The sequence below is a fragment of the Camelus dromedarius genome, chromosome 33, assembly GCF_036321535.1.
Source record: "Camelus dromedarius isolate mCamDro1 chromosome 33, mCamDro1.pat, whole genome shotgun sequence".
Taxonomy (NCBI): Eukaryota; Metazoa; Chordata; class Mammalia; order Artiodactyla; family Camelidae; genus Camelus; species Camelus dromedarius.
The window spans coordinates 4009028-4033721 of NC_087468.1; the positions used below are offsets into that span (position 1 = coordinate 4009028).

Genomic DNA, 24694 nt, shown 5'->3' on the forward strand with positions numbered 1-24694 from the left:
GTCTTCTATGGAATCACACCCAACAGCACAGAGACATCCCCTACAAACTATCATCTCATCATTAAAAAAAGAAAGGGAACCCCCACGAGCCCCACGTTCCCCTTCACTTATCACCCAGTCCTCTCCTGCCTTCCCAGGGAATGTCCTCTGAGGGGCTGTTCACACTGATTCCCTGCAGCCCGGCTTCCCTGGGGACGTATTACTGAAACTACTTCCGGTCAAAGGCACTTGTCCTCATCTTAGCCTTTCGGCAGAGTTCCTCCGACACAGGTGAGAATCCTCTTGCTTTGGCCTGTGCACTATATGCTGCTGTTCTATTTCCAGAGAAGGTAATCACTGCTAATACGTCTTCAGCTAGAAATAAAGAATTTGTAGGTTTTACCTGCCACAACCTTGATCTCCTTCACTTAAACTGCTGTTGTCATTCCTGTGTAGGAGACCACCAGCCAGCGAGGCAGTCTTCGCAAATACACGTGAAGTCACAGATGCTTTTAATGTCCGTTTTCCACTTTCATTCTTTACTCCCTTCATGTGCAAGCCAGGACAGCTACTTTAAAACAATCCATAAAAAAGCCTATTTTTAAAATATAATTCTACTGATAAATTAAAAAAAAACCAATTTTTGTAAAATTCCAACTCTTACCCATCTTCAATCATTTATTAATTCACAAAATGGTTAACAAGTGCCAACCATATGCAAGGAAACACAAATTCTTGCTTCAAAGACAGATTTACAATTATGATACAATGTGATACGCAAGAGCTGACATATGAAAGTAAAGTGAGCATGAGGAAGGCTTTACAGAAGAGGGGAAATAAACAGGAATCATGAGCAAAAGAGACAGGAGGAAATTATTCTACTTAAGAGATTAAGAGATTAGAATGTGAGCACAAAGATTAGGCACATGGCATTTAGGTGTGTCCTAGGAACCTGGAAGGAAGAGTACAAAATATATGGAAGCAAGTAGAGAGATGAGTCTGGGAAGAAATTCTGAACAACTTCTAGGAAAAGAATACCTACTCCTGAATACTGATATAGGCTTACCTATCAGAATCTGCTTTCTGCAGAGCAGGAAACCGCTGGTCATCAGTTTTTCCCCTCTTCCTCTGCTGAGTTAATCCTTCATGATAGCTGCCATCACATATGGTTTCTGATCCTTTCAGTTCACCACTTTTGCTCCTGTTCTCTTCTACTTCAACCTTCAGTGAAAGTTTGATACAAAGGGTAATTATTACTTTATTCATTATAAAGACTTTGTTATCATTCACTTTATCATTTGACTCAGAGTTTGCCCTGATTTCAATTGATTAAGATATTTTTGTGCTTATTTTAATTTTTATCATTTCAAGTCATTGGAATGTTTGAAAATTCTGCTTCTTTCTGTTTGAGGAAAAGAAACAGAATTTCCAAAATTTCAAAAAGGACTTTCTGAATGTTGTGCTCTTACATCCACTCTTCCCCATGTGAATGGCAGAGACAGAGAAATAGAAAGACAAAGGCATAAAATTTGTCCTCTTCTGTCTTTACCACCAAGATTTTGTATTAAACAGCCAGATTTAGAAGATGTCGAACCTTGGTGCTTCAGTAACAGAAAGGAAACATTCTTCTTTCTGTGCTAAAGCTATCCTTTCCCCACTACTTTTTATAATTCTTGTTTCACTTGGATCCTGGGGTATCAAAATGTGGTGTTTAACAAAACATATAAACCCATGTTTACCGAAAGGAGCAGAGTGAAACTGATGAATTGCCAGTTAGTGTGGAATTCTGCAGAAGGAATAATGCTTCCCAATTTCACATTCAATAACCATGGCCATTTTATAGCTAGACGGCATAGGAGTAATGAGTGATCTACCTTAGCCCCACTGTTTACTGAAAACGGGAACACAACCAAGAAAGGTTAAGTGATTTGTCCAAGTTCCCTAAAGCAGTATTCCACAGCATTTTACGGTGTCAAAAGAGATGATACAATTCTGTAACACTAAATCTAATAAGCTACCAAATAAATTCATCAAATTGATCAGATAAGTGTGACTTCGGCAAAGTTGGGGGCAGGGCTCATATCCTTTTTCTATTAAAGGGGAACACCTTCAGATTTCCATCTTTAACACTCTTTGCACCTCACACAAAAGAACACACACATTTTAAAAATCTATTACTAGAACTAAAAAAAATCATTCAGTGCATCTCAAGACTCAAGTTTCTCAAAACTCAAGTTTTCTCCTTTGGAGATAAATACTGAATTTTTTTTGCTGAGGGTTCATACTACCTATATGATAGAATCATACATGTCAAAACTTCCTACACTTTATTAAATAATATAATGTAAGTGTCTGCCTCAACAGAAACACCCAGAAGTGGTGACTCAAGAGTATGTGGGAGCACATGTATTCTTAAGAATATCTCAAAGTGGCCATGATGGAATTCTAAGTGTCCAGTGATCAGTAAAACAGAGAAGCCTGCACTCACTAACGCACAACACACGGATCAGTTTAGTGAGAGCGTGTGCTTATATCCCTTCTCTCAGTCACTGCTTCCTTCCCATTCTATGGATGTGCAACTTACATTTAAGCCAATAGATTAAAACAAAAAAACAAAACCCTTGAGCTTATTATATTTCTTAAGCTATTTCACTTGCGTTTATTCCGGCTCAGAAGGTCATGTGGCACAAAGCTAAATTACTTTCCCACTTCATACGAAAGACTGGCACAGAGACTTAGGTTGATTAAGGAACAAAACCCAGGAAAATACTTCCCTGAGTTCCTGTTACTTAGATGGCAGAAATAATCTGTTTCTACACGATTACATATTTAGATGACCCCGTTTTATACATAGGCTATTTTCCTAAGTGGAAAATCAGATCAAGTATGGACCAGAATGGAAGAGATTATTGATATAGAGAAAAAAAACAAGAGCAGTAGCAAAGGAACCTCTACCTCTTTTTGAAGCTGAATTTTCTTTTTCCAAAGCCAGGAATTCTACTTGTAACATGCCTACCTCATTGTTAAACCTTTCCATATCTTGGTGTAACTCTTTTAGATATACTTTGGATGTTCTGTTACCATTTGATGGAGAACTCACATTTCCTAATTCAGGGTCCATGATTTTAGAATTACTAGCACCGCAGTTATCTGCAAGCAATGGCTTCTGGAGCTGGTCTTGTATTGGTTTGGTTTTCTTACAAGTATTTGAAACAGCAGACATATTGTGACTTTCTATTTGAATCATGTGTTTCATCTCACTGGAGAGGTCAAGCCACAAACCAAAAAGGCTTTTTGGGTCACTTACCTGAGGTGCACGTCCAATGTCTGATTTCCAGTGAGTATTTTGGCTCCTTTTTGGTTTTCTTTTTGTAGCAAATTCTTGGTCTTCATTCACTGTAAATGGAACTCGGTTCCTTACTTCATTTTCTCTGTCATTACGAAAACTCTCCTCGGTTTTGTTAAAAACGTGTTCAATGTCTGGCTTATCATTTTCATCCAACTTATTTTCATTTAAATAAAGTTTTGAAGATGACTGGCAACCATACTTTCTTGACTCAGACTTGGAATAACATGGAAATACATTTTCAAGACTGGGCTCTTTGTGTTCAGAGACTGCCTGGAATCCTATAGAGACAGAGGCTCCAGGTGCATCCTTTTCCTCAAAATCAAATGTATTATCTGTCACGTTGGAAGGTAGTTCCTTTAAGTCACCATGTAGTTCAGAGTTGTCAGGTAGCGGCACTCCCTTACGATGAAAAGTAATTTTGCCTTTTTCATGGATTTTACTCATTTTCTGGTTTGACTTCTTTGTGATAAATTCTGAATTATGTTTCCAGTCGAATTTGCCTTGTTTGACCCACATGTCCTCATGCTTCTCCACACAAGAATGTTTTGAAGATACAGGTACATCCTTTCTGTCATTTTCCTTATTCACTTCTGGTTCTCTAGGCGTTTTTTGCAGATGCACAAGTGAAAGATTAATCTGGTTGATTTGATCTTCAGATTTCTTTTCTTTCACAGTATGTGCTTGTGAAACACATTTATCCTTAAGTAGTCAAGTACAGATAAAGAAAAATTAGAAAATAATTAAAATTTAACAAACTTTGTAATCTATGTTGGGCTACTCACAAACTAAGAAGTGAAACATAACTTGCCTTAGCCTTGAAATAGGAGAAAAACAGGAACTCAGAAACCTAACTTTGTCACTGTTTGTTTGAACTAAACAATTCACATGTGTTAAATCTACCAAGAATTAAGAGATTAGATTTTTAACATTACAAAGATTTCCTCACTAAAAAATATTTCACCTCTTGTACTTTAAATAGTGAGCCCCTCCAGTGCATGTAAAGATTTTTTTTTAAGGACTAATAACTGGAGAATAAGCAAACTGTAAATTATTAGGTGCCAAAATCAATTAGCATCAATCAGAAAGAGGAACAAATTCCTGAATTTTAATGCAAACGATATACTATGATAGTGATCTATCTCAATATGTATTCTCTGCATCCACTGAGTTATATTATACTCTAACATTCACTAGTGAGAGTGAATGAAAGCATTTTTAATAATATTTACTGGTTTCCTACCCTGAAATGAAATAAATTAGAAAGTTTTTGTTTCTTCCCTAACAATAAAGGTCCAACCCTGGAAGGTTTGATTCTCTTACTAGGCAGTTGGGTTGACTCTATGACCCCTATTCTCTCCCTGATTGTAGATTCTGAAATCGATTACATAGAGATCACAAGACTGTAGATTCTGAAATCGATTACATAGAGATCACAAGACAGAAGAAATCTTTCATCTTGGCATCAATGACTTGCAATTTGAAACTGCAAATTTTGGACCACTGGGAATGACTGTTCCTTACATGAAACTAACTCGGTGGCCATCACTGCTATATTATTTACAATTTCAACTGCTTATATCACATGATTTAATATTTGATATCACCTTCTTTATCATGTGTGGAAGTTATAAAAATGGAAGAAGTAAACAATACTCAGGAAGGTTTTTTGCCTCAATTCCAAGGATAAAGTTTAACTATAAATTGCTATCGATCCTAACAATACTTTTAAGTTTTGTAATTAGATAAAATGCTATTCAAAACTAAACATTAAATAATTATTTATTGACTCTAAAAGTCTAGTCTGAAAGGCAATTTCTTTTGAATTTGAATAACTGTGTTATTAAAGCACAGAAAACAATATAAACCAGAAGCTTAAATTTACATTTTCACATACCTGTGAGAGGTTGTTTTCACTCCCATCAAGTCTTTCTTGCTCTTCCTCAGCTGCCCTTTGGAAGTCTGGGTCTGCTGAAAAATGAATATGCTTAGTTAAACTTCACTACTTAGAACGGCTAGATAAAAGGCATCATCTTTATAAAAACATAAACGTTTCATCAATTGACAGTTTAAATTAAGCTTAATCTTTAGCTGGATATTTACTTCTTTAAGAACTACTTCTAACTATCTAAAACTTCAACAAACTATTTGGGAAATACTAGATGTTACCAGATAAAGGCATACAAACATCTCAAAGTTTCACTCACAAATTGATTCACCAGACATGAACAAAACAAAGAGAAATAAAACAAAATTTAAAAATACAGTAGAAATATACAAAGTCACGATAGACTCTATTCTCCCCTCCTAACAGTACCTTTTTAACAACATACCAAGCTTCAAGAGCAATGTTATTCGTGGTTTCCAAAATTACGGTTACTTTTTATGCTTTTATCTTTCCTTAACCTGAAATGTTTCCCTCTATTGTTCTGACAAGTTCCTTTTCCTCTTTGAAGACTCAGCTGCTCTGTGAAGTCCTCCTTGATTGCAGCTGTCTTTCCACAGAGACACAGGGATCTCTTTCCTTGGAGCTACCTTGGTACCTCACAGATTTTTCTAGTGTGTCTTCACCAGCTGAACTGTAAACTATTTCTTTACATGTCTATCCTCTTTGCTCCCATGCTGTAGAGGACAAACTCTTAAAAGTATCTGTGTATAAACAGTATTTATTAGAAAAACTTTGAGTTTAGAGCTTGTAGTCACTACTATAGGAGATAACTGAGAATCTTTTGTAAATACAACATTAATTCTGCAGGTAAGGAAAGAAAAGATAAAACTATAGGAGCAGAAAAAATATTGTATGACATTACTACAGCTCTGATTACATCACTGATTAAGGCACTAAATTCACTGGTATATAAAGTAGAACACATATTAGATATGGTTAATCAACAGACTGGGTATCCTAGAAGAATTAGAATTGATATCCCATATATTATTTTTAAGTGATAAAGCACTCCTTAAAAACCAATATCCTTTTCGACCCATCAATCCATTAAAAATAATAAAACAAGCTGATATACTGTGTGGACACAGTTAAGAAGGAGGTCCTGTGTAGCAAAATCCAATGACTGCCACTACTGCTGGGAAAGCCACTTCTAAAATACAGAAAGGCAGAGAATATACTAGAAATACTTTGATATTTAGTTGCAGAGGTGCTTTTTCAGTTACACTGACTATAGCTATAACAAATATTTATAAATTCAGAGCTAGATAAAAATAAAGCTAAGAAACCATACTTTGAGAAGGGAATCTTTGGATGTCCACCTAGGTTTCCCAACTACTCACAAAGCTCTAGACATCATCCTCCTACCCACTCTCAGGAGTGTGCTAAATACTACTCTGAACGAACTTACTTTCACCTAATTCTCTTTGCTATTTAATATGTTGCTTTGGTCAGAGGATGAATGTAAATGTCATGCCAAAAGGTATTGTCTGGTTGTAGGTTGCATAAAAGGAGTAAACACAAAGGAGATCCTGCCACAAAATGATTTCTGCAAAGTCGGAGTGTGGTGAAGCCACGCACAGGTAGACTATGGCTAGTTCTCTATGCTGCTTTATTACCTTCTTTGCTGCTTCTCTTCTCTGGCAGCTGTGACTCACACAGGCCACGGAGCGCTGCATTTTCTGACAGAGACACGGCTCCAATATTCACCCGGTCTTTATCTACCAGGGCCGTCTGCCTCAGTTCTGTGGGTGCTGACTGGTTTGTGGTCACTGATTGTGATACCAACGGACATTTGTCAACTTTCAAATGCTTGGCTCTTTGACCAGCCTTATTATTGAGGCTCAGACTAGTAGAATCCCAGTCTGAAGAACCTGAAAACAAAGTTTCCACTTATTAGAATGTGAATAACAATACAAACTTTTACAAATTCTCTTCCCAGAGCAGCAGCCCCACGTCCGCAGCCCCACGCCCTCCTCTCCCCCAAACACACTGCTCCTTCCCAGCTGGTTGTACTTTACATGTCATTGCTGTTCATATAGGGAACCACTGTCTCTTGTTTCTAAGTTTAATTTTCTAGTATTACTAATTTGGATTCACTCATCACTCTCTATAAAACAGTCAATATTCCATAAGAGCTTTAGGAATAATTATGATTCTTCAACATATGAATTTTTTCATTAACAAAATGTATGTCTAACCAGCCATTTACTGGACGTTTAAATATGCATGACAGTATTGAGTCCTAGAGACGTGGGCTTTAAGGAAACTTTTACTGAATGGTACTACTTAAATTACAATGAGACAGTCTTTCCTCAATGTACCAATATCTTCAGAATTCTTACCTTAAGCCGTGGATAAACATCATAAATTTATATAAGAAAGGATAGCCTTGAGTGACTAATTTTTTCCATATAAAAATAGGGTAAATCTAGGTACAAACTAGGTCCAAAGAGTACAGAGTGCCACGAGACAGGAAATATATAACAAAAAATGTTTTCCTTTTTTAAAAAGAATTAAGTTGTCAGATTCAAACTTTTTAAGACAAGTTAAAGAAAAAAAGGCAAGAAATGTATAAGTGAACTTTAAAGCCCACTTCATCACAAGGGCTCCTTTATTATTTCACACCCATGAACCCTGTTTAAAACAGCAGTTCTCAAGTGTCATCTGAGAAGCCCTGAAGCCCCATGTTCCCTCCATCTAGGGAGTCCAGGAGGTCAAAACTATTTTCACAATAATACTGAATGCTATTTTCATTCTCATTTTTTGTTAAGTGTGCAGTGGAGGTTTCCAGACACATGACATGTGGTAACATCATAGCTCTAATGGCTAATGGAATGTTTGTGTGTGCTTGTTTTTTAATTTTTCAGTTCTATTTTCTAATATACTAAACATCAATAGATACAACCCACTTAAAAGTTCTTCAGAATCCTCAATAATTTTTAATAGTATAAAAAATATCCTAAATCCAAAAACTTTTAGGATTATTGTTTTAAAAGATCGTATCTACCAAACATTAAGGTAGGACTAATTACTTCCATCATTTTTAATAATCAAAGACACCACTTAGAGAGAGAGAGAGAGAGAGAGAGGGAGGGAGAGAGAGGGAGAGGGAGAGGGAGAGGGAGAGAGAGAGAGAGAGCATGCTAATCAAAACATCCAGTTGGCTTAAGACCTTTGGGCTAGGGAAATAACTCTGTGGTAGAGCACATGCTTAGCATGCACAAGGTTCTGGGTTCAATCCCTAGGACCTTCATTAATAAATAAATACAGAAATAAATAAATATCATCAATGTGATAGCACTAGATGAAATAAAGTGAAATATGACTGACATGTTAGCAAGTGAAGCTTTACCCTACATAAAGTTCAGAATTCAATTAAGCATTTTAAAACTCTGGAAAAATCTTAGAACCTAATAATCAATCTCTCAGAATCCCTGAGAAGTATAGGGACTCCAAGCTGAGCACTTTAGTCTCCCAGCATCAATAGAAACATCCAAGTCAAAGCTGACATTTTAAAAGTCTATTTCTTAAGCTTATATATATTTTTCAAACATGGATACCAATAATAACATCTGCCGCATTTATGTCATCTTTCAATTAAATTTGAAGAAATAAAAGGAATTAGGAATAAGAAGACTGTACTTCTCTTCAGACTTAAATTTGTATTGCAAAATTTACCTGATTTGAATGTTTGTAAATTCTTCATTTCTCCTGTTTTATTAGGAACAGAATCTTTCACTCCAACTGCAGGCTGAATGGTTTTTGAAACAAACCGATTAATAATGTACATTTGATACAATCTGTAGTAATAATTCGGGGGGGGGTCTAGCTCAGTGGTAGAGTGCCTGCTTAGCAGTGCATGAGGTCCTAAGCTAAATTCCCAGTACCCTCATTAAAAAAAAAAATCAAGATAAAAGTATAAAAGTTTTTACCTTCAAGTGAGGATATTTTTCAGTAGAATCTAAAAGCCAAAAGGGACACATAATCAATTATATGTAAATATGAAAGCCAACTATCCATTCACACAGTTAGTACTGAGTGCAATCCTCATGCTTGCTTTGGAAATGGACACGTTAGGTTTCGGTGTCTTGTTTTTCAGGGGCAGTTAGGACAGCAACAAGACAGAAACATGAGTCCATTATAGACACTCAATGAAGAGCAGGAATACAGGCTTAACAGAACATGCAGTTAAGATCTCAAAAGCACGATTATGTTTCAAGTGACTTATTTATAAAACAGAAACGTGCACATGTACCAGTGTGAACTTGCTGCCTGAGGAGGAGAAACGCGATCTCCAATCAGAGGAACAAGTCACGGCTCCAAGAAGACAAATGTGAAAGCTGACGGTAAAACGCAGCAGCACATCTTTCGTGCGCCTGACACCATGAATCTACAAGTACTTATCATACTCTTCAATTCGTTCTGCGATTTAGGAAGTCCACAGCTGTGACGGCAGTCCATTTGTATGTGCAATTCACTTCTCGTCAGAGAAAGTGATACGAATTGATCGGCTTGGATACACACTTGTAGAATAATAGTTCATAAAAATATTTTTCCCATACCCACATGGGCTGTTGGTATGCCTACATTTCTTGGATCCTCTAGCCATCCAAGTTTCTTGATCCACTCATGCAAGAAAGAATGTATACTGAGTTTTCAATATTGAAATCTGGTGATCAAAAAAAATTTTAATTGCCACAGAATTATTAGATACTAAAAGTCTTTTATATTTCAAAACCTGTGCCGTATTCACTGAAAATAACAATGTTAGCATTTATGGAATGAACCCTATTAATTTCTTTTGTTTCCAAAATTAGTTTGGTTTGGTAAATCAGGCTAATGTTTACAAGGATTTTTGTGAAACAACTATCTTATCAAAAAATTAGGTATCCTGAAATAAACAAAAAAAAAGCAGTCAATGCTTCATATTCAAGTTAATCTCATTTGAATAACAAATACCAATACAACATATATCTTCAAAGCCTGATAGGAGGAGTGGCTGTGGTTTACCCCAATTCTAGGCCCCCTCCTGATTCCAGTATTCTCTGGAGTGGCAATGATCTAATCTGGCTTCAGTGCAAATACACTGACGCCATCGAAAAGGAGTTCTCTCAAGTTTCCTCCTCAATTCCAAAATCACCTACCTGCTGCCTTTTTTTCCTCCTTCCTTCCTTTCACTTTCCTCTTCAAAGGTACCTCTACATCTGTGGTCTTAATTCTTCCCCTTTTCTATTCTTTTGATGGACGATCCCCACCACTTCTTTTTCCTCTCTGCTTAGCAGCACTATCTTACATCTCTAATTTCTACTTCAACTCTTTGCCTCCCTCTGGCTATGAACGTGCTCAGAAAGAAAAACAAAATCATGCTTTTCCTTGTTGCTGTTGTCTTTAACTCCCCAGTGGCTCTTCTTCCAGACTCCCCTAAACACAAGTCTACCCTCTGAGTGTGATCTGAAGACCAGAAACAAGGGCATCACCTAAGAGCTTGTTAGAAACGCAGACCCACTGCTCAAAATGTGCACTTTTCACTGGGTCCCCAGGTGACTAAAATTTGAGAAACTCCAGTCTATACCGAGTCTGCTTCTACAGCACTCGGACTTAACTCATCCCTCTGAAATCCAGCCGCATGCGTCTCACTGTAACACTTCCCCAAAAGCTGCATCAGGAGTTGCAGACTTTTCAGGGGACTCTTTACCAGGCTCCAGCTCCCCTGACCTCCCCGGAAGGCACCCTGCTCTCTTCCTCTTTCCCACTCTTCTGTTGGCCTATGAGACACCACCCTATAAGGCAGCAACATGCTGCATGACACAAAGATCCAGACATTGACAGCTGACCACACACGCCTGTGCTCACCCACGGCAGGCACACCCAGCTCTGCGTGATCAGGTACCGCCGTCCTCGCCGCCTTCCTAATGGTCGGGGGGACGAGGGAGTGAGACATCCTGCTGTGCTTCCCAGACAAGCTTTGGTGCTGGAAGCAGCTCACTTCATACCCATCTCATTTCAAACACTCTTCTCTTCCTTCTTCTAAAGAACTATTCTACATTACCAACTCCTGCCAGGGACCCCCCCCCCATTTTTTCCTTCATTTAGTTCCCTCCTCTCTACCTCCCTCATTCTTCACTCCCTCCTTCCCTCCTCCTGGTTTCCTGACTGTCCTCAGGTCACAGAGCATCTTGAAAGAAAGCTAACAACTGAGCTCCTTAAACAGCATTCTAGTTTAATCTGTTGCTGACACCTGGTAAGATATACAATTTACTTCCTTTTCTCCTCTTTTTTCTCACTATATGTTCAACAGGTGATTTTCTTTGGCTGAGAGAATAGATCCAAATCCATGTTTTAAATCAACGTTCTGTAAAATGAATTTTTTAAAATAAAATACAGTACTTACTTTCTATTTGTCCATTTAATGTATTTTTTTCTCCTCGACCTGCAGCTCCAGATAAATTATCAACACAGTTCAGAAGTTGAATCTCAGAGATACTCTGTTAAAATTAATATTAATAATGAATTACATAAAGATTTCCTGATCCCTTTCTAAGAAAATACCTGCGTTTCCTACCTTATTATTCTTTTTTTAATTTCCTACTTTAAAAGCAATTAGACTCGAAAACAAAATAAGCATATCCTGGAAACCCAAACATTTAAATAGAAAATTTCATATACACTCTTCAGATCAAGTCTATCTTTTATCTTCAGTTGGCTTTTGACTCTGTAAACTGAGCATGGAAATCTAGAGCAAATATTTTCACAGACAAAATACTGACTTACATGCAGATTTCAACAAAGAATTAACTTCAAAACACCTAATTCCATTTTGCATTCCTCGACAAAAGAAGAGGACGTTTGAAAAAAATATGTATTTTTATATGTGTAACTGAATTGCTTTGCAGTACACTTGAAGCTAACATTATAAACTGACTACACTTCAATAAAAAATACAATTAAAAATATACATATTTAAATATTCTTTAATAAATGTGCTATAAATTTAAAATGTTTCTTAGTACACATATTGTGTTTAGTATTAAAATAACACACATGGCATGAAAAGAAGCCTTCGAGTCTGTCATGTTGAGTATTAACAGAACACTGTGGAAACTGCTACATTTCAGTAAACAAAGGCTTAGCAGAATCTAACTATTATTTGATAAAACTTTTATTGATAGGGAAAATAGTTGAATAAAGTACCAAAGTAGAAAGAAAAACATTTGATTAAATTAACAGCAGAAAAATTTTAAATGTAGCTATGCAGCTCTTCAAAAAAGTACCATAAGCTTTACTTTAACAAGGGAAGAATAAGAACACTGTTTAGCGACCACCCGCATGTGCCAGGCCCTTATGATGCACATTCTCTCTTCTCTACACACAGCAATAACAGTGATTCTAAGGACGGTTACCCACTCGCTGCTTCCTGGCCACTCCAAGATGCTGGAGCACCGTGATGAGCAGACGGGACCCGCTGTTCTGTCTGGAACATCCCTCCCCTGGACCTTTGTGTGACTGGCTCCTTCCTGTCCATCATCTGGCAGCTTTGGTCACACTCAGCTCTTTTCTGACTACCTAAATTCCACCCTTACTCCACCCCCGTCCTAACTACAAACTCCCCCACTGTTGTCTAACCTAACGCTCTCCACGTTCCTTATGTGAAGGACTTACTGTCCCTGATAAAGGGTTCCTGTTTATTTGTTTTTCTGTTCCTGCCACTACAGCCTAACCCCTCAACTGCTACATTCAGTGTCTAACTGCCTGGTGCATAGCTGGTGTTCAGGAACAGGAATTTATTTAAGGTCAAAACGTCTAAATTCCCCAGAGGGCTTCAAGTACCAAAGCACTATATACCTATCGGAGATGTCCGATAATAGTCTACCGACACTCAACATAGCCCAAATGAGAAATCCCCGCGCCCACTCTAACTTTCCCATTTTATTGTCCTTCAGATTTTAAAAAAGTGTCCTCAGCATTTCACTAGGTCCCTAGTGGCCACTGTGCTCATTCTCTTACATTTCTATAGCACCCTTTACAGTTGACAACGTGTTTTCACATTTGTTACCAGTTTTGTTCATGACACATAACCTGGGAGGTAGGTATCAGTACCATGTTTTTGAACGAGGTCACTGACATTCAAATAAGTCAGACAAGTTTTTCCAAGATGCCACAGTGGGTCAGAACCAGGATGCTACGTCTGCTGACTTCAAATACAGTGCTGTGCCACTAGGCAGGAGCTGCCGAGATCCAAGAGTTCAGGCTCTTCTTACCTCTTTCCATGGCTGTCACCTTGGAATAGGTCATCACTACCCTGCACTTAGCTTCCTTCAAGTCCGGTCGCCATAGAGGTACTCAGTGCACGCTATTTTCCCTACCCAAAATGCGCTGTCCTCAGTAAAACATCACTAAACCAAACTGCTGGTATTTTAACCCCACATATTTATTACTATTCCCCATGCTTTTGCTTCTCCTGAAATGTTCATTGCAGATCTACTTGACAATCCAAATATAATAGTACTTTCAAGTCACAGGCACTGTCTTTTCAAGGACAAAGTGGTTAAACAAACAAACAAAAACACCGTGTTTTTTTTTTTTTAGTACAACCTGTTTCTCTCTCAATCTCACTAGGAGTTTTACACATTCATTTATAACAAAGAAACAAACATCTGGTCACAGGCTGACCAAGAATTATTTTTAGTTTTTAGAAAAGGTAACTTCAGAACCCAAACCGATTCCCTGTGACTTCTAAGCCTTGGCTTTTGCACTACATACACCAGTTTCATTATGTGAGTCTGGAAAATTAACAGAAGTGCACTCTGCAGTGGTATGACATGTAGCACGGAATGACTTTACTAAGTGTGGGTTAAAATGAGGAAAAAATTTTGCTGGGTAAATGCAGAAGTGAGAAAGTGAAGTCAGAACATCCCTCCATTTATGTTTTAATATCACGCAATGCTTATATCTGAAAATAATAATAGAAGGCAGCACCTCAGAATCCAAGGGTGATTTGACATCTTCCTTTTCTTCTAGTCCTAAAGCTGAAGTTGCGCCTACAAAATGCAGTCACGAATACATTAATGAGAACACATACCACTGGGAAGTTTAAATATATATATAAGTCTATCTTGATTCATGAATATGTCAATAAATTAAAGTGGCAGAAAAGAATTTCAGAAGGTTGAAGCATTTTCTGGAAGAAAACTTGGTCGTAGTTGGGGTATTTATGAAAGAAGATGGCAAAAGAAAAACACTTAAGAAATGGATATCATATTTGGATCTACACACTTTAGATTTTTTACACTAGCTTTTTTGTTTTTTTAATGGCGGCACTGGGAATTGAACCCAGGACCTCGTGCATGCTAGGCATGCGCTCTCCCATTGAGCTATACCCTCCCCCCTCCAACCACATTAGTTTTAAACAGAGAAGAAAATCCATAGATGCTCACTGACTTACCACCTCTGTCACTTTTGTGTACTCCATCAACAGAAATCAATTTGCTATGATCTGCTTGCTCCTTTACAACACTGTTGATAGTCCGAGTGCCGTTCTCTTTTCCCCCAGTTTTTGGCTTTGTTGTTTCTTCCTATAAAAACAAAACAAAATGTAACAAAAACCCAACTTCAGAAAACATCGTATTCCTACACTTGGTCATTCAGTCAGGAAGACAACATATATTTACTGTATGCATCAGATCATAGGCATTACCCTGGGAGAAGCTGGCAATCTACATAAAAGACAGATTCTGCTCTATATTCTAGGGGAGGTAGAGACACATGAAAATGAATCAACACAGACAAGTATCATTCAACAGCTCTACACCTGCAGTGAACAGACACAGTAAGGGCACAAAGGAGAGAAGAGACTTGCTGCGTGTCAATAGCTCCGGGAACGCTGGGAAGACAAGACTGTGTCTTAAATGACAGACCCAGTGCAAAGAGCAGACGTGAAGGGGGTTCTAAAAAGGGCAGCCTGAGCCGAAGGTCGAGGTGTGAAACAGCATGAGAAGTCACATGGAAAACTAGAACTCAGTTACTGGGGACGGAATGGAGAGACAAAATTTGCTGGATTAAATATAAGACATCACTTCATCAATTTAAATGTGAGGATTTCTAAAAAAAGAAATAACTTCAAGTTAAAACTAACTTCCATTGGGAACTATATTCAATATCTCACAAACAACTACAATGGAAAAGAAAGAAAAAGAATTAGATATATACATAGGTATGTATAACCAGATCACTTTACTGCACACCTGTAACTCATATAATACTGTACAACAACTACATTTGAATTAAAAAACAAACTTCTATAACCAAAAAGAAAAAAGGTGAGGATCAAATTTTCTTTCTGCTGTTCATAAAATCAGCTATATGTCCTTCAGAAGAGTCTGAGCACTTTTTTCCATGAGCTGACTTTTCCTTCTCTTAATTTGAATTTGAGATAATTTCTATCATAATTTGTACTATAGAGATCCTGCTCTCACTTAAGCCCACTATTTCTGCTGTTTTTTTTTGTGTAATCATCTCTCTCATTTTGACACTCATTTATCTTGTCCTTATTAGATGAATCTTTCCCCTTTGTACCCCTGCCCATCTTCATATTCATCCAGCCGTTCTTTCCTCCAGCCGTTCTTTCCAGTTGCTTTCTTATTCTTTCTTTTCTTAATGGCATATTTGAGAACTGTTTATTGCCACCAACCTTTACAAATCTCAGTCCTGCACGTGTACCTCTCTTGTTATCACACTGTTTTCTATTGTGATCTTGAGGACTTCCATTCCTGTGTAGGATCCTTTTCATCCCCATGAGAATCAGGGGGACGGTAAGTGAAAAAGCACAGGAAGGAAAAGTTAAAAACAAAACGACTTACCTCTGTAACACCAAGGACTGCTGAAGATGTGAGAGGTTCCGGTGCTGGGAAGGCAGGATGAGAAAAGCCTGAAACTTCACTTGATGGTTGGGAAAAGGTTCTAACTGCATCTTCATTTTCATTATTAGAATTATTGTCCTCAAAGAAGGTGCTAGTTCCTGGTTTCAAAACACCATCTTCTGCCTCTGCTGTAGTGAAAACAAGGTATGGTAGATGGAATTATCTGTAATTTCTCATCAGTGAAAACACAAAAAGACAGTCTTCAAATAACTTACTGTTTATCATGGGTTCTTCCCAGGCCTGAATTAGCTTTGCGAATCTTGGATGCCGGACTTTCTACAGAAGAAAATAGCAGCTTTAAGAACAACAAATACGAAATTGAAAAACGTAACTGTAACATTCCCCATTCCTAGATGATCTAACACAAAGAGCGCTGGCTTTGGAGTCATTCAGATATGGATTCAAGTCCTGGGTCTGTCAGTTACCAACCTACATCTTCTCATGGGGTGAGCATGATGAGAGATGACCTCAGGGGTAACAAAATGTTACTTTCTTTACCCCTCATTGATTATTATACAAACACTATGGTATCCATTAGATGACTTTCTTGACCAAAATGATCTAGAACAAAAACTTATCCCTCATAGTTTACAGTCCTATTGAAAAAACTAACATTAAGAAATTTAAAGTAATTGTTATATTTTGAAATATGCTTGCATGATTTATATATGTGTGAATGATCTCTCATGGGGGAAATATGAGAGTTTACTTTTTAGCAGTATCTTATTTGGATGAGTTAGAACAACAAACAGTATAAGCTACTTCTATTCCATTCGCCAAAAAGCTAAAGACAAATGATTGTTCAAATTCAGTTACTTCTAAGAAAGAGGAATAAAAACAAAAGTAATTCTGAGGGGCAATGACTCATGAGTGAAAGCCACACACACAGTAAACAGAAAACTGTCACTAAATATGTTCACAGAGGCAGAGTGAGATGGACTGAAAGAACAGACACTGAAGAAGTGTTTTCTGCAAAGAAATATTAGGTTTGGGACAAACCATTAAAAAAAAAAAGTGGGGAGGAGGAAGAAAAGAAAAAATGAGACCTGACTAGTCAAGTACAAACTTAAGGCAAGAAAAAAAGGAAAATGTAAGTATAACAAGGCATGTGGAGAAATATATATATTTTAGCATTTATATATAATAGATCAGGGATGTATCAGTATTGTTAGGGATATACCATGAGTGAAAGCCTCTGTTTCACCTTTTTATTATATATATAAAAATATATGAATTATATATGCAAGTATATATATTCTTCAACAAATTTTATAAAAATATCAAAATACATGATATATGAAACATATATATAAAACAAAGGCCTTTGTTCATAGTGTATCCCCAATAATGCTGACCTGTATTACTCTACAACTGTTTGTTTGTAAATACTACTATAAGTGAGAGTTAAATTTTGTCACTCTCAGTCACTCAATTGAACATGGTCGTCTCTCACTACCTGAACGCTGCAAATTATTACTAGAGAGAGAGAAAAATAGATTTTAGAAAGTTCCTAACATATCAAATTTCCACCTAGACAAAGAACTGGTAATCAGGATTCTAAGGATAATATATAGCTTGAAAAGATATATTTAATGGAACATGAGAGGGGGCTAAAAGAAGGTTAAAAAGTTTTCATCTCAAATTCTAAGCTCACAGTTGGTGGATACTGAAAAACAGACTGTAACCTTTTCCTACTTATCATATACTTCTTATCTACTTCCTTGGCATTTATGACATACTTCCTCTCATAACAACTGAACTTTTACAGCCTAAATAAAGGGAAGAGAAATTTAAGTCATATTTTTAAAATCTGAATAGATTTCACTATGACATAGTACGCATATTATATTACCTGTACCATCAAACAGATTTCATTATGATAGAGTGTGCATGTTACAGTACGTGCAGCATGATGCAGAATTCCATGTCTCTTCATGCATTCACATTCAAAAAATAATAAAATGCTTCTTACATTTAAGACCTCATTCTCGGTGCTCCAGGAAATGCACAATTATGTTCCCTAATCTCTAGCGGTGTATACTGATGCAGGGGCTATAAGATGAATATGTAAATAACTATACTACAAACTGTCTGAAACTTGAAATTTTAGAATGGGACACGAGGACTGGACATACTTTTTAAAACTGTAATACAAAAGAATTCTGAAATAGGTTTCATCATATGGTTGTTATTAAGAGTCTACTTTTAAAGCTGGCTGTTATTTTAGGAAAAACATGTATTCTTCAGTTAGATGCAGAGTTTTGAATATACTTGTAATGGGATAATTTAGAAAACACAGAGGAATCTCTTTATAATACGGATTTTGAGAAACAGAATTTTAATTTCTAAATTTCTAGAATTTCAACTATTATTTTAGTCTTAATGCAGAACCAGAGATAGAAATAAAGTAAAAAAACAAAAACAAAAACAAAAAACAAAAAAAAACCCTCTTTCCTCACAACTCTGATACCAAAATAAAAAGTGTCCAAGGGGGAAAAAAAAAAAAGATACATGCTATGTAAGTTTTGGAACTGAAAGGCCCCAGGAAGAGGCCATGATTATCACAGTAAGTAGCTGTGTGCACTGAAGATGTCCCTGAGGCACGAGTATTATACAAGTGCTGTCAGTGTGGTTTGAAAGTCAAAGAATCCTTAGCCTTGGCCAAGCTTCACACCTCCTCTGTTGTGGGAAACCTTTCCACAATACAATTTTCCTGTCATGATCTATTTTCTAGTCCATTTTGCTTCAGCCTCATCTTCAGTATTTATCAAAGTAAAAAAAAAAAAAGAAAAGAAAAAAAAAACCTGCCATATTTTCATAAAATGGTTTACTCTGACCAACTTTCTCATACAAACATAAAACAATGATAAGCAGAACACTGCTAAATTTTAAGAGAAAATACTACACAGAACTAAATTCAGAGCAGAAAAATTAATTTCACAAGAAAACACTTTACCTTGGGAGCAAGATCTAAGTTACCATCTGATGGAGGCCGTGAATCATCAATATCATGTTTGGGTGAAATACTTTGGAGAAAAATACACATCAAAAATGAGTGAGTTCATTTCTTTAAACAAACAAGTCACACAAGTCTATGCTGAGGGATGAGAAAGCAGATTTGGGAGCCAGGCTGCCTGATGGTTAAGTCACAGGTCAACTACTTGTTAACCATGGAATCATGGGTCAACTAGTCAACCTCCTTAAACTACAGTTGCCTAATTAACTAGAAGTAAGCTATAACAGCACAGCTACTCTGCAAAGCTGTTGTGGGGACTGTATGAGGTAACAAATGCTAAGTACATAATACGGTGTCTAACCCACAGTAGGACACTCAAGAAGCCTTGTTTCTTTTCTCTGTGTTCCCTTAGTCAACATGTAATTTTTAAAAATCCATAAAATCCTACCTGCTTACAGAGATGTCTTCAAACCTCGGTGCAACCTTAGTCACTGAAATCTCTATTAAAGAAGAAAGTAAAATAGTTTATACGGGCAATAGAAAAACACAGAATATTAAAAGTATAAGACCAATGTTTTTGTTAAAAAGCATTCCATTGGGACCACACCTGGAGACTACACACTTGAGTGAATACTGGTATACTCCTGGTAGGTAATTAATGCATAAAAACCACTTCCCCTCCTTTATATTTATCAAAAAAAAGAGGGTGTTTATCCAAATTTGATATTTTAAAGTGAACTGCTGTTTTCAAGGACCAAAATCCCAACCAAACTTGATGAGACTCACAAAAGAATGATAATCATTAGTAGAATCAGTATCATAAACTGACAGTGTCAAGCTTACATAGCGTGGTGTTTCTGGACGACACCCACGGGACAAACCCACCCCACCATTTGGCTTTGTCAGCCTCGTGTTATCTGGGCACGGTCATCCCTATTCGCTCACATACGGTCTAGGGCTGCTTTCACACTGCAATGGCAGACATGAGTGGATGTGACAGACACCACATGGCCTAAAATATTGACTCTCTGGCCCTTTACAGAAAAAGCTTGTGCATCCCTGCTTTATGTCATAACAGGAAACCCTAAGACTCAAATCGAATCTTCTTACTCTTCTCAACATTCTTCACTGAATCCATGCAGCTGCCATTGCTGGTTCCCAACTCGACAACCACTTCTTCTTCGTTGTCCTTGCTGGACAATTGCAACTTTTCTTGGATATTTTCTGCCCCAGGATGAGAAGAAGGTAAACTCTCCTTAGCTGCAGAAAGAGAAATGATTGTTTTACGGTCATCACAGTAACTGCATTTCCTTTCCCAGTGGCTGCTTTAGGAATGAGCATGTGATGTAGCCCAGCCAATAAGATGCTAGGGGAAGTCTACGGAAGCGTCTGTTTCCTTCCTAGTTACAGAAAACATGCAGAGAGAAGCAGCCCTCCTCGCCTGCGGATATTGTCATGTGAGAAGATGATGCTTGGAGCTGCTGCTAATCAGCAGACCAGGAAAGGCGACATCAAACACCAGCAGCCTCACAGCTGAAGGAGGGACAGCATCTGGGATCCTGATGACATCACAGAACCTTCTAAACAATCCTGACTCCTGTTGCTGTAGCCACTGTTACTTAGGGCTCCTATTATTATTTGCAGCTAAAAGCATTCTGACAAATTTCCCAAGGTCTACAGCAGACCTCCTCGTTTCTATACTACTAGAAAGGCTTTCAGAAGCATGCCTGAGCTAGGTAGTCACCTCGTTCCCAATCACTCCTACAGCATCCTTTCTGCACCAACAAAATGAAACTCATAGATCCTGCAAAGTTCACTGGCACATCTTAGCCTTTGCACCGCTGTCCTTTCTGCCAAATGTAATCTTCAAAGATGTTCCACCCACCAAACACTGCCCTTCTGCCTCCTTCCCTGGCAAACTTCTACTCGCTCTGCATGGCTTACCTGACATCCTACACACTTTTAAAAAACTTCTTTCCTCACCATGGACTTGAAGTATTTGGCACATGTTAAATACCAATAAAAAATACATAAAGACAGTTACAAAGTCCTCGTGGGCTCTGGGACACAGTAAGCACAGAATAAAGTAAAGCCAGTCATAAAAATGGTGATGACAGTAACAAGCTCCCGGAGGCCAGGAACTGTGCTTTTGACCTGTTTGCATTCTGTAACGTCAGAGTGGTGCTTACTACCTAAAACACACTTGATAGTCATCTGTTAAGTGGATGAATTAACAGATAAGAATGTTTTCTTTGAAAGTCCTGTTAAAAAAAAACAGACATTAACCAGGGGCAACTCTGTTGTGTTATGAGCACCTTGAAGACCAAAACTCTGTCTTTTCCATCTTTGTATTTCCTACAACAGAAATTCTTTGCTTGATCAAGGTCTACCAAGTTAAAGGTGCCCTCATACAGTTCAGACTGAACAGCACGCGAGGGGTCACACCTAGGCAACAGTCGTCTTTTTTTTTTTTTATGTGAAGCACTTCTGTGCTTTTATTACAATTTGTTGAGTCCTCAGTTGTGCTATTTGAATACTTATTATGACAATCCTTCAACTAATGGCAATAGAAAATCTTGTTCTAACAAAATATAGTTTCATGACAAGTATCCCCAAAAAAGAAGAAAACATCTGACTCTCATGAAGGCAGCATATCTCATTGTTTGCACTTCTGAGGAATGAAATTGGTGAGAGAGCCCTTGTTCGTGTAATGATGTGAAAAGTAACCAGTGCTTCTCAACAAGGCACTGCTTTCCTGACTTCTGCCCTATCACTAGGTACCTTTAAAAAACAATCTCTTATTAGCATGCTGCACACTGGCCCAGCTGTGCAGTTCTAATTGTTGGCCATTTGTTTACAGCACCAGGAAGGTATTGCCGAGCTCCCAGTTTTAAAGACAATCACTTTTTAGTGAGACTAATCACTATGCAATAACTAGCATTCATTTACCCAATGTAATCCATTTCCTGTAAAAATTAAAGATCCAGTTCTGTAACAAGGCCAACTTGTTATAATGTTACAGGAAATGTACAACAAAGTAAAAAAAACCTGTTTTTCATATCTACACAAAGATATAATATGGGATTTAAGGGGCCATGATTAAACAAATGAATTTCTTTTAAGACAATATTGTCTCAGATTTTAAATTACCTACAATTAACTTCTTAAATACTTCTGAATACTAGACCATTAAGAAAAAACTAATTAAAAAAATAAAAACATACATGAAATTTACACACTGGCTTTCATCACTGCCCTTTCATTATCAAAATTTCCTCAATCTTACTTCCGTATCTACGGTGGGCCCAACAACAGTAACTTATTACCAGAACTCTGTCCTAGGTCGCTATTTTGAGGGGAAGTATTCGGTATCTTTCCGGCTCTGTAGTCGACAATCAGTTGGTAAAGGCTATGTATAAAGTGATAAATAAATATTAGTACTTGAATGCTAATATGAAAAACAATTACCAAATATATTAAGTTCTTAGATTATTTCAGACAATATCAGAGGTAATATCAAAACTTCAATTGTCCCATATATTTCAAATTTGTACAATCTACACTTTTAAATTTAGGATGTATACTTAAAAAGGAAAAAAAGTAAGGTGAAGTAGTCATGAACTGAGGGCAGTACAGCTCAGTAAAAGTTAACTAGAGCGACCCTGACATACGGAAAGTATCTCGAACTCAGAAGTCCCAGCTCTATAACCAACAGCTATTTGTTCCTGGACAAGGTGCTTCTCTTCAGCTCAAAGTCTCCCTTTATAAAACTGGGATCTTACTGTCAGGCAGTTAGTTATTAATACTCGTAAGAGTATTAGGAAGATTTAATGAGATAATGTATCCCCCAGATGCTCAGAGAAACAGTGGAAGAATGGAATAATTTGTTCTTGAACTTTAATGCTGGAACTATTTGAGAATCCCAAATAAAACCCAATGTGTGTTTTTTTCATAGGTGTAACATCTAAATGTGGCAGTTTTCAGAAAATGTTACAAATTACGGTGACGAGCTGTTCTTCGTGGTTTATAATTCAGGGCACCTCAGCTACTATATAACTTGTAGTTAAACTTATTTATAAATATATGACCTCATACAAGCATATGTATGAGAACTAAACAAGCTGTCACTCTTAAGTTTACGTGTCCATCGCCACGAAGACCGCGGAAACTGGATCAGCACAGGCATCCCGGGAGCAGAGGTCAATCATGACCCGACTGCAGGACCAGTTTCTTTTTCCTTTTCTTCTTTTAAAAATTTTATTAAAGGTCTTTAGAGAGCAACATCCAGACCCCAGACCCAGCTGCCGAAGAGATCCTGTTAAAACCAGTTTTAGTACCAATGCTGCAGCAACAGAATCAAGGGAAACAAGAGAACGATTAGAATGCCCTCGCCCTGCCCCAATGCCTTGTGGGAGAGGACTGTCACTGTGATCTTAGGCAATCCCTTAGGTTCTTGGAAAATTCAACAGCAAGATTACAGAAGAAAGTTCCCACAGGAAAATACAGGATTTTCTGCTCTACTAAACATTTTAAGACCCAAACAACTAGTTAGAAAAATCAGATATGTGACATTATTTGTACCCCATGCATTGGGGTTACACTGGAATGAAATGGAGAACAGCAGGACCCTAAGGATAAACACCTTACAAACCCTGAGATAAAGAACCCTGTGCCCACTGCTCCATCTCACTAGTCTGGCCTTTTGCTGGTTTCCAGCTGATGATGTGGAGGGTCTCACTGCCATCCCCAAAGTGCCTGCTCCCAACTAGGAACTCTCACCTGTCACGTAACAAGTAACAGTTAGGTCATTTTCAACCTCAGTTTAGAGAGAACTGGCACTTTAATGTAAACACTTACTGTTCAAAACCATTACAATAAGCATATTCTTCAGCAGTCCGTCCGTGTGAATCTAGCGAATCGGCATTAACACGTTTCTCAAGAAGCAGCTTGACTATGTCCGGTGAGTCATGATACACAGCAAGTGTGAGTGCTGATCTAAAATAAAAGAGACAACTTCACCCTTAGGAACTTAGTTAGCTTAACTTAAACAGTTAATTTGATCTATTTTACCAAGTTAATATCCTGCCCACCCCTGGAGAACTGACCATTTACATGCTTGAGTGCTCATCTTTGCAAACTACCTCCAAGGCTAAAACAGAGGGACAAAAAAGAAGCCTCCTGTCCTACTTGGGTAGCACATAGTAGAAGTTGCTAATTTAAAGTCCTCTGATGGAGAAGGATGCTGAGGTCACTTATCTGAAGTAGGTAAAGATTTAAATAAAGGATTCCCCATTTCTTCCCTCGTCTGAAATACAATACTTTAAAATCAGCTAGAGGTCAGCTAAGGAGAAGCTGTTTGCAGGCTGAAAACAGTAATATGAATAAAAAAGGCAATAAAAATAGTCACGGCTGCAGTTAATCACGCTGAGAAGCATGTGCCCGGCACTAACCTGAACAGTCTACGCATGGTCTTTCTTAGGCACAACCCTCCTTGAAGGATGTACTACGACCCTCCTTTACGTGACAGGAAACATACTGGTTGGTGATAA

At 37.6% G+C, this 24694-nt stretch overlaps 1 protein-coding gene across 7 annotated transcripts in view; it reads right to left on the reverse strand.

Moving 5' to 3' along the window:
• LOC116151738 (coiled-coil domain-containing protein 144A-like) overlaps positions 1-24694 on the reverse strand; it is a 56663-nt gene that overhangs the window by 26185 nt on the left and 5784 nt on the right. The window contains exons 5-21 of one of the 7 annotated variants that reach the window (XM_064481723.1): positions 24003-24140; positions 22472-22554; positions 20256-20405; positions 19594-19645; positions 19146-19215; positions 16405-16465; positions 16130-16317; positions 14716-14845; positions 14250-14311; positions 11665-11758; positions 9206-9234; positions 8952-9024; positions 6890-7144; positions 5223-5293; positions 3287-4027; positions 1046-1200; positions 383-550 (exon numbers count right to left, since the gene is read on the reverse strand). In XM_064481723.1, coding sequence (XP_064337793.1) covers positions 383-550; positions 1046-1200; positions 3287-4027; positions 5223-5293; positions 6890-7144; positions 8952-9024; positions 9206-9234; positions 11665-11758; positions 14250-14311; positions 14716-14845; positions 16130-16317; positions 16405-16465; positions 19146-19215; positions 19594-19645; positions 20256-20405; positions 22472-22554; positions 24003-24140 — 2520 coding nt within the window. Of the gene's footprint in view, positions 1-382; positions 551-1045; positions 1201-3286; positions 4028-5210; positions 5297-6889; positions 7145-8951; positions 9025-9205; positions 9235-11664; positions 11759-14249; positions 14312-14715; positions 14846-16129; positions 16318-16404; positions 16466-19145; positions 19216-19593; positions 19646-20255; positions 20406-22471; positions 22555-24002; positions 24141-24694 lie in introns of all 7 variants that reach the window. The other 6 variants (XM_064481721.1, XM_064481720.1, XM_064481727.1 and 3 more) reach the window with 6 other exon arrangements.